General features: G+C 37.0%; 1 protein-coding gene across 1 annotated transcript in view; it reads right to left on the bottom strand.

The window, feature by feature from the left end:
* The window catches only part of GTF2A1 (general transcription factor IIA subunit 1), a 44,709-nt gene that overhangs the window by 6,036 nt on the left and 22,948 nt on the right, over positions 1 to 15,725 (bottom strand). The window contains exons 5-8 of the mRNA XM_007987487.3: positions 15,087 to 15,162; positions 13,795 to 13,928; positions 10,181 to 10,501; positions 4,097 to 4,186 (exon numbers count right to left, since the gene is read on the bottom strand). Coding sequence (XP_007985678.1) covers positions 4,097 to 4,186; positions 10,181 to 10,501; positions 13,795 to 13,928; positions 15,087 to 15,162 — 621 coding nt within the window. The remainder of the gene's footprint in view (positions 1 to 4,096; positions 4,187 to 10,180; positions 10,502 to 13,794; positions 13,929 to 15,086; positions 15,163 to 15,725) is intronic.

The raw sequence follows: 15,725 nt of genomic DNA on the forward strand, positions 1-15,725 counted from the left end.
GCTACTAAGTGACAATCATGATTTTCAAGTCTTGGTCCAGTACTCTTTTTACTAAATCAGTCTGTTTCACATAATGCAGAAATGCTCAACAGGTACAGATATTTTCTTTTTCTTTTTTTTCTTTCAGACAGAGTCTCACTCTGTCGCCCAGGCTGGAGTGCAACGGTGCGATCTCAGCTCACTGCAACCTCCCACTCCCAGGTTCAAGTGATTCTCCTGCCTCAGCCTCCTGAGTAGCTGGGATTACAGGGACTCACCATCACACCTGGCTAATTTTTGTAGAAATGGGTTTCACCAGGTTGGCCAGGCTGGTCTTGAACTCCTGACCTCAGGTGATCCGCCCACCTCGGCCTCCCAAAGTGATAGGATTATTGGTGTGAGCCACTGCGCCCGGCCAGGTACAGATATTTTCCAAGATCTCATTCCTAAAATTCCATGGCCTAACCTCCCAGTGCAAACATTCTTTACGACATATTCCTGGCAAATGGTTGTGCAGTGTCTGCTTAAATACGATTAGAAACAGTAAGCAAAGAATTTCAAATTAAGTTATTCCTTTTTGGAACATCTCTCTTGTAAAATCTTCCAGAGTTTACCCTTACTGAAATCTGCTTCTCCAACTTCCATTTGTTGATCCCAGCTCTGCTTTTTGAGACTTAAAAAAAAAAAAAAAAAATCACTCAATCAAACAACCTTCATCTTATTTGGAAACCACTCTCATGTTCTTCTTCTGGATTCAAACTTTTCTTACTTATTAAAGCAAAACAAAGCACAATAAAGGTAAAACAGTAAGTAGGGCAGAGACTGCTGGACTAAGAGCTAATTATACCTCTGGTCTAAATACACTACGTAAATGCTAAATGTAGCATCTTAAGATTGATGACTTGAACGTCTAACAGACATACCAGACTTGGCATGTCCAACCAGCTCCACATGCAGCTTTTCCTCATCTGAATTGATGGTATCACCATCCTTCTTTCAGAATCCTCATCAAAAAATCTTGAGAGTCATTCTTGATTCCTCTTTCTTTTCTACCACACATCTCAGAGTCAAGAAATCCTGTTAACACTCTTCCTTCAAAACAAATCCAAGATCCAACTAGTTCTCACCAACTTTAATACCATCACCATAGGCTGAGTCACCATTATCTCCCATTTGAATTATCATAATATTCCCCCTAAATAGTCTCCTTGTTTCAGCAACCTCTGCTTCCTCCTCATATTCTGCTCTCTACAAAGAAAGCAAAGTAATCCTTTCGAAATTTAAATCAGTTCATACCATTTGTCTCACTGAAACCTTCCGGTAACATTCTAATTCACTTAAGAGTAACAGCCATGTCCTTACAAAATCCTTACCATCCACCTTCCCTTACCTCTACCTCTCCACCTACTACTGTACTCTCCCCTTCCCTCACTCCAGTCCAGCCACACAGGCCTCCTCGCTGTTCCTCACATACAACAGACTCTGCCACCAGATAATAGGGCTCTTTCCAAGTCTTTGCTAAAATGTCATTTTCTCCAAAGACCTATTATGACTATCCTATTTAAAACTGAAACCAAATCTGTCCTCTTTCCCTGATCTTTATTTTTCCATACCAATTATCAGCTTCTAACATATTAATCTTTTATTAATCTTTAAATAAATAAATAAATCCTAATTTATTATGTTTTAGCATCTATCTCCCCTGACTGGAGTAAGCTTCCCAACGGCAGGGACTGTTCGGTTTTGATCACTAGTGTATCTCAAGCTCCAAGAATAGTGCCCAGGGACATCATAAACAGTAAGCATTTGTTGCATGAAAAGACCTCTGTCTCCTCTTTTTCTTTGATTTCCTATAAAGTAGTATTTATCCTACAAACGTGTATATAAATGTATTTCCAGCATGAACCAAGTAACTGCAACCAGAAAGACAGTGGGCTTAACTAGCCCAAAACAAGAAAGTGATGAGTAGCCAGGAAATAGAGATTCTACAGACAAGTAAAGAAATTGACTGCATTTTGTCACAGGACAGGACAATTTGCAAAAAATAAATGTAGGAAAGTTTCATGGGCCAAATAATCCACACAGTCAATTGAAGTCATATTGGGTAATAAATGAAAAATATTTTTATATTAATAGAAGTACAAAGTCACAACTAAAAAAGCAATCCATTTCCTGGCCCTAAGCCCTTCACGAGGGAATGTTCTTAAAGCCAGGAGAAAGCCCTCTTAAATTTCCTAATTAAAAATGTGTTAAAGCAAGTTTACCTACATCTGATGCTATTTTCGCCAAATGCTCTATCAGCCCTTATCCACCCACATGTAAGCAAGAACTCTGCCATATTATTAGCATTTAACTAAGATTCTCATTTGATTGGCAATACAAGCTTTATTATTTCTTCTATGATCTCTTCTAAAATTGACTCATTGTTGACATGTTAAAGTTTAGGCTTCAAAACTACATTCCTGAAATTCAAGTTGGCTCAAACAATATCCAACCTCATTTTATGCAGTCACAGAACACTGCTATTCTTTACTATTGGCTAAAGACATCAAGTCACCACTCCCCTCCAATCTTCACAGCAACTCGTTTGATTCTCAAAATTAGACCTCTGCAAATTTTAAAATTATTTATCATTCAGCACACTATTTAGAGCTATTTTCCACTTATTAATTTAAAACACTAAAGTAATGTCTCTGGGAGCAAAACAAACCAATTTTAACATTTAAACTACTATAAGTACAGTTTGTGCCAAAGGAGAATACAACCATTGTCTTAAAGTAGGAAGACACTTAGAAGTATATTCTTCAGTCAGGCTAAAACAAAGGTCCTCTCTTGCCTGATAAATCTGACATCTCATCATGAAATTGTGTTCTGGATAATTTGGTTGCAAGGAGATCCTCTGAGACTTCCTAACAATTAAGATTTAATGGTATCTTTTGTTTTAACCTCATAGTCTTGCTCTATGTGTATCTAACAGGAAATTACACTTGTTATAATGCACATGGTATATGGTTTTAAAAATAGTCTCTCAGAAGTCATTATACACAAAAATGAACACTGTAAAACTCTCAATGACCTTACTGTCTTTATTCTATAACTTCACTGGTAAAAAAAACTAGTCTAACTCCACCTTTTTATTAGCAAATAAGATCCATAGTACTGGCATTCTCCCTATAGATCTGTTTCAAGTAAGCATGGCTACTTATCACATTCATTTCCATAAATGCAACAGAATTAAGATTTTCTTCATCTATAAAGGAAACTTCATGCAGGGCACGAATTTTACATGTTCATAACTACATCTCCAGGGCCTAGAACAGTGTCTGGTACATTTCTGCACTCTATAAATGTTAAATAAATAAGCTTCTGTTAGAATTTTCATCATGTGGTAAAGATCTCTACTAAAATTATAAATGCAATATAATATTTGCTGTATTATAAATTTAATGATTGCAGTAAAATAAATGTATTCCAATTTAAATGTCTTAAAAACAAAAATCTCAGAAGTAATACAAATAAATCTAACAAAAATACTTAGAAAGCAGCACCCTGTTTAGGAATTAAGAACATAAGGAATCAATGGCTAGTCTTCACGGTATCTGGTTTAAAAATTCCTTAATGTGAGCAAACTACAGCAAAGTTAAATAATATTTTAAATGATTTTCAGTAAAAACGTATCTGTTTTTAGTACTGTTCATTGCCTTAGTCTTCTCCTTAATAATAACAGTTACAGAGATTCAATTGAACCCTTCTAGTTTTGAGATAGTTGAGGCTAAATAGAAAACAGAATTATCTCATTGAGTGAGCTATTACCATAAAGGACAACCTCAAAGTGGCTGTTTACTCTGCTTACAAGTTGAAAGACTGTCTAAATAGAAAAAGATCGTAGCTCTTTTCATTTCATTCATAACTTATTTTTCAAAGGTAAAGCTAAGAAATTAACCTTTCATTCTATTAAAATAATCCACAAAACTCTTTAACAGTGTTTTCATACTATTCATAATGAATTTAAGAGGTATGAATCAGCTGCGCAAATGTTTCAATAAGACAGAAAGAATAACGTAGGGAAGAAATTACAACACAAATAACGTCAGTAATCTGAAGATGACATCCTTACCTTATCATATTGGCATACAACAACATTTTCTGTGTCAAAGAGTTCCTGTCCTTCCTCATCACTCACATCATCTTCACTATTGAGGGGTTCCTACAAATAAAAGGAGAGTTTAATTATGTATTACTATAAGAAGGCCTAATATTCACTGAAAAAAAATATAGTGACCTTGATATTCTTTGAGAACCAAACGCCAAATGCATAATATGTATGTCAAGAATTTAATACTGTCAAATCAGCTGTTAACAGTTTGCCAATATTACTGAAATCTTGTAAGAAATTAACTATAATTAAATTAGTTAAGCTACGTAATTTGTAAGTCTGAAAAGATGTTTATGTTTATTTTCTTTTTTCTTTTTTTGAGACAGAGTCTTGCTCTGTAGTCAGGCTGGAGTGCAGTGGCGCAATCTCGGCTCACTGCAACCTCTGCCTCCCGGGTTCAAGTGATTCTCCTGCCTCAGCCTCCCAGTAGCTGGGATTACTGGCACGCGCCACCACACCCAGCTAATTTTTGTATTTTTAGTAGAGATGGGTTTCACCATGTTGGCCGAGATGGTCTCGATCTCTTGACCTTGTGATCCACCCGCCTTGGCCTCCCAAAGTGCTGGGATTACAGGAGTGAGCCACCACACCCGGCCTATCTTTATTTTCTTTATTCTTTAAAAACAGTTCAAGAAGATAATTCTCCACAATAACTGTTTAAGATGCCTAGAAGAGGACCTAATATGAAGGTTCAAAGGAGCTAATGGCACTTTGTACTACAAACCATATAGAACAGGTAACAGTGGAGAAATTAGAGGAGAAAAGAAGGGCAATGCAATAGGCTAACAGTCTACCTTGTTGTCTTTACATTAAAGAACCTGGACTCTAAATACAAATCAGCATGTTTAGCATGATGATGGTTATGGTAGAGGTACGAAGCAGAATTAAGACTCAGACTTTTTTTTTTCTTAAAGGCATAAAGTAGGAAATCTCAGCATTAAAGAGAGTTAGGGGCCAAGATAAAACCTAACTAGAGCATAAAATAACCAACCATGTTAAATTTTGCTTCAATTGAGACAGAAGATAAAAGATGTAACTGAGATTTCTAATAAATGCAGAAAGAGAAGACAAAACGAAAGTAGAGAGGACAATAATCAAAACGATATTATGGACAGGCACAGGGGCTCATGCCTGTTAATTCTAGCACTTTGGAAGGCCTAGGCGGGACAATCACTTCAGGCCAGGGGTTTGAGACCAGCCAGGGAAATACAGTGAGATGCCATCTCTACAAAAAAAAAAAAAAAAAATTAGCAAGGTATGGTGGCATATGCCTATAGTCCCACCTACTCAGGAGGATGAGGTGGGAGGATTACTTGAGCCCAGGTGGTTGAAGCTATAATAAGCCTTGATCACATCATTGCACTCCAGCCTGGACAACAATCTGAGACTCTATATTAACAACAAGAACAACAACAACAAAAAAGAATTATGTCTAGATATTCTTTAACTTAAAATAGGTATCATCAATGTAAAATGAAAAAAAATTTCTAGGCCGTGTGCGGTGGCTCACGCCTGTAATTCCAGCACTTTGGGAGGCTGAGGCGGGCGGATCACGAGGTCAGGAGATCGAGACCATCCTGGCTAACACGGTGAAACGCTGTCTCTCCTAAAAATACAAAAAAATTAGCTGGGCGTGGTGGCAGGTGCCTGTAGTCCCAGCTACTCGGGAGGCTGAGGCAGGAGAATGATGGGAACCCAGGAGGCAGAGCTTGAAATAAGCCAAGCTCGTGACACTGTACTCCAGCCTGGGCGGCAGAGTGAGACTCCGTCTCAAAAAAAAATTTTTTTTGAGGTAAAATTCTTGTTAACAAAATTCACCATTTTAGCATTTGTACATGTACAATTCAGGTGCAATGAACATTTATAGTGTATATAACATTCACCACCACCTAGTTCCAGAACATTTCATCACTCTTACCCATTAAGCTGTCACTCCCCATTCTCCCTGTCCCCTGGCAATCTATAATCTGCTGTCTGTATGGATTTGCATTTTTCATATAAATGGAATCATATGATACATGGTGTTGTGTGGCTGACGTCTTTCATTTAGCATGTTTTCAAGGTTCACCCATGTTGCAGCATATACGAATACTTCATTCCTTTTTATGGCTAAATAATATCCCACTGTTATCAGTGCATTTATCAGCTGATGAACATTTGGGTTTATACCATTTAGGTATCATAAATAGGGCTGCTATGAACAGTCATATACAAGTTTTTGTTGAAAAACATATTTTCAGTTCTCTTGTGTATATAGTTAAGAGTGGAACTGCTGGGTCATATGGATAATTCTATACTTAATTTTTGAGGACTATCAAACTGTTTTCCACAGCAGCTGTACCATTTTACATTTCCACCAACAATGCACAAGGGTTACAATTTCTCCAAATCCTCACCAACATTTATTTTCTCTTTCTTTTTTGAGTCTAGCTATTCTAGTAGGTGTGAAGTGGTTATCTCACTGTGGTTTTCATTTGCATTTCTCTAATGACTAATGATGCTGAGCATCTTTTCACATGCTTGCTGCCTATTTGTGTATCTTCTTTGGAGAAACGCCTATTCAAGTCCTTTGCCAGTTTTTAACTGCGTTATCTTTTTGTTGTTACACTGTTTAAGAGTTCTTTATATATTCTGGATAGTAGATCCTTATCAAATACATGATGTGCAAATATTTTCTCCCAGCTACTCAGGAGGCTGAGGCAGGAGGAACACTCTAGTCCCAGAAGTCAAGATGCTGAGGCTGCAGTGAGCCACAATCATGCCACTGCACTCCAGCCCCAACAGTGAGATTCTGTCTCAAAAAACAAAGATTAAAAACACCTTTTTAATCTACAAAGTCCACTTTTTCTTTGCTTGCTTGTACTCTGGCGTCATGTCTAAGAAACTGTTGCCAGCGGCTGGGCGTGGTGGCTCATGCCTGTAATCCCAGTACTTTGGGAGGCTGAGGCGGGTGGATTACAAGGTCAGGAGATCGAGACCACCCTGGCTAACATGGTGAAACCCCATCTCTACTAAAAATACAAAAACTTAGGGGGACGAGGTGGCAGGCGCCTATAGTCCCAGCTGCTCGGGAGGCTGAGGCAGGAGAATTGCGTGAATCTGGGGGGCGGAGCCTGCAGTGAGCCGAGATCATGCCACTGCACTCCAGCCTGGGCGACAGAGCAAGACTCCGTCTCAAAAAAGAAAAAAGAAAAGAAAGCATCAAGCACACAAAAAATATCAAGGATACACAAAGAGCATCTAAGCAAACCTACTGCCAGTGTAAAAATGTAAGTCTAACAGATACATACAAGTACCAAACAGGTGCAGAAAACACATTCTTTTCAAAGCATATACAAAAACCAAAAACCAAAAACTGACCAAATCAAGCAAGTCTCAAGCAATTTCAAAGGATTCACACATCACACAGATCATATTCTTTACAAACAAAACAGTTAAGTCAGAATAGGATAGAAAAGAATAGAATGGGAAAAACACACTAAAGAGAATAAAGCTAAACTGATAAAAAATCTACACACCCCTGACAAGACTGAACAGGAAAAAAAGAGATGGCCCAATAATTATATCAGGAATGAAGATGACAAAGGATTCTGGCATCAAAAAGACAATATCATGATTCACTTTATGTTAATCAACTTGAAAATTTAGATAAATATACAGAGAGTCCTAGAAAAACATAATTTATCAAAAAGGTCTCAAACGGAAACAAAATACTTGAAGGGCATGAGATTACTAGACCCAGGTATCTGTAGTGGCATGTTTTAATAAATATCAACAGAAGAATAAAATACGACCTTTGAAAAAAAAAAGAGCTCAAAATAGAGGAAACACGTCCCCAAATTCATTTTATAAAGCTAATGTAACCTGAAAACCTCATAAGAGAATGAGAACAGAAAATCACAGACAGTATCTATCACTCATAAGTATCTACAAAAAAGTCCCCAACAAAATGAATTCAGTAATTGATAAAGAGAGAAATATAAAATGATCAAGTTATGCTACCCCAGGAATACAAGATTGGTTTACAAATAGAAAATTAATTAATGAAATTCATTATAAATAACATTACAGTGAGAAATTGTACAATCAATCATCGCAGAAAAACTGTTTAATTAAATGCAACATCCATTTACAGTTTAAAAAACAAAACAATGCAAAGAAGGGAATGTACTTAACCTGATGAAGATATCCATTAAAAAAAAAAAAAAACCACAATGAACATTAAACTTAACAGTGACGCATGGCAAAGATTAATTTTCAGTTTCAGAAGAAGAGAACGGTGCCTGCTATCACCATTTCTAATCAATATTGTTCTGGAAGGCTTAGCCAACAAGCCACAAAAAACTGCCATTCTTCATATAAGATGTGAATGTCTACACAGAAGATACAAAAGAATCTACAGATACATTATGAGGACTAACAAAAGACATTAGGAAGGTGGCTGGTTCAAGGATGAATATTAAACGCTCTACATATTTCCATACTACCAATAAACAACTGGAAAAGGTAATAAAACATGTTACTTAGAGTAGCATTCAAACTATAAAGAATTTAGGGGGGAATATGGGCAAGAGACCTCAAAAAGCACTTCCACACAAAACACAAATATCAAATAAATACACAAAAAGAGGCTAAAACTCCTAAGTGAGGAAATGCTAACTAAAACCAAAATGAAATACTATTTTCTACCTATCAGACCAGCAAAAATTAGGAAGCCTGACACTATCAGGTATTGATAAGGCAGTATGGACATCTGCACAATTATGTACTGAATGGCAGAAGTGATTTGGCATTTTATTGTAAAGTTGCAGCAGTGCATGCCTTAGGAGCCAGAAGTTCAATGTTTAGGTATAAAATTTAGAGAACCTCTTGCATTTGTGTCCCCAGAAGACATACACTACAATATTTCATAACTGTTTATAACAGTAAACAATTAGAAACAATCCTGATGTTCACTGGATTAGAAAAATTGATAAATAAAATTATGGTATATTCAGAATGAAAATAATTATAGCTATAAGCAACAACTTGGATAAACCTCAGGAATATTATTTTGAGGGAAAAAAACCAACTTGCAGAAGAATATGTAATTACTTCACTTATGTTATAAACATGCAAAACTAAACAATAAGCTATTTAGGAATATAAATATATATGGTAAAATATAAAGCAATTAATAATCAACACAAATGTATGAGCAAAGGTACTTTGATGGCCTAGGAAAGAATATGGGATTAGGGAGAGGCACCCAAGGTGCTTTAAATAATGGAATTTTATTTTAACCAGATGGTGGGCACCAGGATGATTTTTATCTTGAAACATTTCTATTCATTTGTGTCTAGTCAATATTCAATAATAAACTATGTTTTCTTTAGAAAAAAAAATTACTTAGTTTAGAAGAACTTTGTACTAAGAAACAAGAAGACTGCATTTTAGGCTAAAGAAGGCAATTAAAATGAAAACTGTGGTGGGACAAATAGTTTTTGGAGCCTAGTAACTAAGCTGGAATAGTGAGGAAAACAAAGGCATACTTACATGCTTCTAGAAGAACACAGACATTAAGGGTATATGGGTTTTTAAGGAGATGGTACAGAACATGGACCAAAAGGTTTTAAATATTTAATAAATTTGTGACATTTGGTTCTTGAGTTTGCTCTCTCCCCAAATGTTGCCATGCTTTTTATATTACTGAAGCAAAAGCTTAACCACATCTACTTATCTACCAATGCCTTATGTTTAAGCCACATTATAAATGCGTAAGCCAGAGTTAGAATTACCTGTACTCTTTACTACACATATTAATACAATTTAATTTGTTATAATTTATTACCAGCTATATGAAATAGTTGTATTTTATGAAGATAAATATAGCCAGAATATAAAAACCTTACTAAAGTTAAATCAATCTAACTTTATCTTTAAAATCTTACGTTGTACAGCACCTAACAGTCTCTGAAAAAAATAGGATATAATTTACCAGTTTTGCACCAACTAAAAATGGAAATAATAAAGTAGATCATTGTAAGTATTTTACTAGAAACTTACTTCTTCCACCTGCCCATCTTCAGCTCCATCTTTCTCTTTGTCTTCCTCCTCATCATCATCATAGTCTTCTTCTTCATCTTCATCTTCTTCAGACGATGTATCCCCAGTTCCATCAACTTGTAAGACCAATGGAGCTTGTGTTTGAGCAGGCTGGGCCTGCGGTTGCTGCTGGCCAGTTGCAGTTATCTGTGCTTGGGCTGGTGTAGGTGCTGCCACTGTCGTAGGTATAACTTGAGTCTTATTTCCTGTAAATAAGATTTGCTGAGGCTGGATGATGACACCTGTCTGTGGTGAAATCCCTCCAGGAAGAGGAGCCAGTACCTAAAGCAAAAGAAAACCACATAACAGTAACTAGTTAAGAGGATCAAGTACGGTACACAGAAATAGGAACAAATGCTGAAGAATCACCAGAATGGCCATATTTCACACACAGTTAAAACTACCAAAGTACAAAAGCAATGTTTAACTAGTGTAGTGACCCACTAAATTTCTACTTTATCAAATTTCTGGAAAATAAGGATTTTCTAAAGATAACTGCTTCATTCACTGAGCACATACTATGTATATGCCAGATACCAGGCCAAGAGTTATACACTGCCTTCACATGAAGAACACTGGACTGAGAATCTGAAAACCTGGGTCTACCTTTTTTTTTTTTAGATGGAGTCTCATTCTGTCACCCAAGCTGGACTGCAATGGTGCAATCTCAGCTCACTGCAACCCCTGCCTCCTGGGTTCAAGCGATTCTCCTGTCTCAGCCTCCTGAGTAGCTGGGACTACAGGTATGTGCCACCATGCCCAGCTAATTACGTATTTTTAGTAGAGAAGGGGTTTTACCATGTTGGTCAAGCTGGCCCCAAACTCGTGACCTCGTGATCCGCCCGCCTCCCAAAGTACTGGGATTACAGGCATGAGCCACCGTGCCTGGCCAACCTGGGTCTACTTTTGTCTAAAGTCAGACATAAATACAGCAGAAGCAAGTCATTTAACTCCTCTTGGCCTCTGCCATTTCACTGTCAGACTAGGATTAATGGTTCTCAACCCTGGCTGCAAATAAGAACCATCTGGCAGCTTAAAAAGTACTGATACCTTGGTCATACCACTAATATTCTGATTCAGTGTGAGATAAACGCTAATTATTTTTCTAAAAACCACCAGATCAGATTTCTGAAGTTCCTTTCCAGGTTCTGTATCTAAGATTCTAAAGTAAGCCACAGCTTGAAAAAATGTACACTAACAAATATTAACTATACATACTATACGTATTACAATAAAGGAGGAGGACTGGATGTTTGTTACTTGCCATTAGGTTCAAGGAATGCAAAAATAAGACACAGAATTTCCTTTAAAACGCTTACACATGGTGTAACAGCACTAAAGACAAAAAAAAATGGTAAAATAGACAAAGCACTAACAACTCAAAAAGAGACAAGACGTAGTACAAATATGACATAGTGTTATGGCAACACAAGAGAGTATACCAAATTCAACTTGGGGGACAAAGCACGATCAAATATTACTTATATTATTAGTAAATAATATTTGAGTTTCTGTTTGTGCTTAAAAGCAGTGATCCCCAACCCCTGTTAGAAACCGGGCTGCACAGCAGGAGGTGAGTGGTGGATGAGCCAGCATTACCATCTGAACTCTGCCTCCTGTCAGATCAGCGGCAGCATGAGATTCTCACAGGAGCAGGAACCCTACTGTGAACTGCACATGCAAGGATGGAGGTTGTGCACTCCTTACGCCTGATGGTCTGAATTAAAAGTTTCATCCTGAACCCATCCCCGCTGCCCAGTACGTGGAAAAACTGCCTTCCGCAAAACCAGTCCCTGGTGTAAAAAAGCTGGGGGACCGCTGCTTTAAGGAGATTAGCCAGGTTTTTCTATTTGTTTAGGGGAAGTGCAGGGAGTTGCCAGACGGCATTCTTAAGAGACGTGTAACATCAAGTGAAACCCAGAAGTGAAAGCAGTACATAATTTTGGAAAGATGTAAATAAACTGGATTAATATTACTGATCTGATCTTGTCTCTATCGTCATACTATTTTACTGACATTTAAAAAAGAGACACATAAACAAATAAAGTACGTAAGTTCCTCAAGAAAATAACCATTCCTCTTTCATTTTAGAGCTCACAGCACAAGAATATAACACAAGTAGATCCAAGTGTTTATTTTGATGTAAATGCAGCTAAAGAAAATACCTGGGAGTATGGCAAGAAATAAACCTGGAGACTTCAAAGAAATAAGATCCACAAAAAGATCTTATAAATTATGTTGAGTTGTTTAGGCTTTTCTCAGTAGGCAATGAAAAGCTGTTAAAAGGTTTTAAGATTTTTAGAAAGACAAGCCAGGCGCAGTGGCTCATGCCCATAATCCCAGCACTTTGGGAGGCCAAAGCGGGCAGATCACCTGAAGTCAGGAGTTCAAGGCCAGCCTAGCCAACATGGCGAAACTCCGTCTCTATTAAAAATACAAAATTTAGCTGGGCGCAGTAGTGCATGCCTATAATCCCAGCTACTCAGGAGGCTAAGCAGGAGAATCGCTTGAACCCAGGAGGCGGAAGTTGCAGTGAGCTGAGATTGTGCCATTGCACTCCAGCTTACGCGACAGAGCGAGACTCTGTCTCAAAAAAAAAAAAAAAAAAAAAGAAAGATGACTATGAATCAGCCAGGTTAGGAGGGCACAAGATGAGAGGCAGAGAAACCATTAAGGAGACAATACAGTATTTACTGACAAATTATGGACATTACGAACTAAGGAAATGAAAAAAGAGGCTGAGAAAAAAAAACAATGTCAAACATATTAAGGGACTGCAACCATGGCAAAACTGCAGTTAAAGAAAAAAAAAAGGCCGCGTACAGTGGCTCACGCCCGTAATCCCAGCACTTAGGGAGGCCAAGGCGGGTAGATCACAAGGTCAGGAGATCGAGACCATCCTGGCTAACATGGTGAAACCCCGTCTCTACTAAAAATACAAAAAATTAGCCGGGCGTGGTGGTGGGCACTGTAGTCCCAGCTACTCGGGAGGCTGAGGCAGGAGAATGGCGTGAACCCAGGAGGCAGATGTTGCAGTGGGCCAAGATTGCGCCACTGCGCTCCAGCCTAGGTGAAAGAGCAAGACTCCGTCTCAAAAAAAAAAAAAAAGAAAGAAAAACTATTAACAAGAATTGGTAGGGCTTCATACCTTGGATATTAGAGGTAAGGAAAAGGGAGGATTCTACACACCCAGTTCCAGAAAACAGAGTAAGCATCATAAAACTAGAGTCACGTCTGCCTCATTCACTCCTAAATCTCATGACCCTTATAAATAGCCCGAGACTCAGTAACTGCTTATTGAATAAAGGCCGAATGAACAGCTTAGAAGGCTGGAAGGAGAGTGCTGCCACCTTTGAGGGGATGATGAAAGATGGGCACAGACAACAGTAATTTTTTAATACATGTTTAATACATGTTGAATCTAAGTTAAGCTGTATACAGGAGAAATTAGAAACAACTGGGTCTATAGCACTGAAGAAGAGTCTTTTGTGCATATAAGAAGAGGGAAAGTACCCAGGGAATACATACAGAAGAAAACAGAATCCCATACTGATCATAATAGAAGATTATTTTACCTGCTGTATAACAGGAGCTTGTACTCCACCAGGTTGCATCTGTGGTATAACCTGTTGTTGTAGAACCACTGACTGCTGAGGCTGAAAGATATATTGGGCACCATTGGCTGCTCTGACCACCTGAAGAAGCTGGCCTAAAGCAAAAAGCATGCATTCCAAGTTATCATTTTAGCAGCGACTATCTCAAAAGAAATGAATTCATATTTACTTTCATAACACCAAAGGCACAAGAAATTATCAAGAAAACTGACAATTTTATTAAAGACTATCATTCATACACAGTATGCATAATCCTCCCCTTCTCTGACTTCTCGCCATGTTCAAATACATTCCTTAAAATGTTTTATTTTTTATATTTACATCCTCATTCAGCTATTTCCAACAAGGTTTTAACAACAGATTATGAGACTTGATTAAAGCTTACATTATCTTTGCTAACCTTAGGAGTCAAGAAAGAGCAGTAAGATCAGACACTTTGGGAGCTGTTCATTTTTAAAGCTTTAAAGGAACAAAAGCTTAATAGCTCATTTAATATCTTGAACCAAACAAAGTACCACAGAACTTTGCTTCAAAATTGGTAAAAGCAATAAAAGTTCGCTAACCAGTTATCGTCATACAATTCACACAGAATCAAATTCCCCCAATATGTTCCTTTAGATGACCCAGAATCTTGAATTGATTAAAAAGCAAATTACATTTTATTAAATATGTAGCAAGATAAGCCCCTAATTTCACAAATTTACAATAACAAAAATAACATACATACATAGAATAGAAAATAAATAACTATATAATCAAGATTACAGGGGACACTTAAAATCCATGTAAATAAATTTTTCAAGTACTAATATGCCAAAACACATGAGCTAGACACTGGTCTTTTGTCAATGAAGAGATACTATGTATAATAATAGCATACAATAAATTTGCTCTTAATATGCTCTAGGAATTACTTTGATATCACAAGTTCAAATAAGTTTAATACTCACTTGGCATGGTAAATGTGTTTAATAAAAAACTAGGTAAGCATTTTTATATAATCATACTTCAATAAGAGGGTTATCATGCACAGATCAAAGGTTCAAGTACAACTTTCATCTTCTTTACTGTATCCTCAACAACGATTACAGTTGTATGTGTTACGGCCCTCAAATAAAGTTATTTTAATAACCTAAACCAAATGGTGAAAGAAATATTAGTATTTTCCGTCTTTCAAAGAAGACAAAACCTAAGGGCTAGATAGTACAATTTTCTGAATTACATTTTAAAATGGTTCCATCATTCCTAATTACCTGAATTTGTTAATATCTGCTGAACAGGAGTCACACCTGCAGGGAGTGCTAAGGTAGCAGCCGTAGCAGCAGCACTCTGAAAAAAACAAAGAAAAAATATCAAAACCACATACATATATAATACTATCTGTTTATCTCTAGCATATTTTAATAGTATATTAAACTTTTTGTTTAGAATATATCAAAATTTTAAAAATCTAATATGGCTAAATCCCATTTTATAAAATGGTACAAGATCAACCTAGCCTAAATAACCTACTAAATTATTTTAAGACGTTAAATACAACAATATCATTGGGTTTTTTTCCCCTAGAGAAGGTGTTCTAAGTAAATCTCACAGGCACTGTAGCTCTTTTTTTCCTTCTCGTCCCATCAATCTTCTTTAAGGTACCAAGCCTTCCTATACTTGATCTAACCTATACACTTTTAGACAATACCCACATTAACAATGCTGTACAACATATGAAATAGCTACTTCATTACTGCTTCCTTTCCCACTGTTTCCTTATCCCCATTTCCTTGAGGTAGAAGTATAATTGTCTACTTTTTAGAATTCTTAACTTTTAAAATTTCCACTAAATCAACAGGTATCTATAAAGAACACTATATCAGAAGACTTCACTGGGAGTATAGCTGACA

This window comes from Chlorocebus sabaeus, chromosome 24, assembly GCF_047675955.1.
Source record: "Chlorocebus sabaeus isolate Y175 chromosome 24, mChlSab1.0.hap1, whole genome shotgun sequence".
Taxonomy (NCBI): domain Eukaryota; kingdom Metazoa; phylum Chordata; class Mammalia; order Primates; family Cercopithecidae; genus Chlorocebus; species Chlorocebus sabaeus.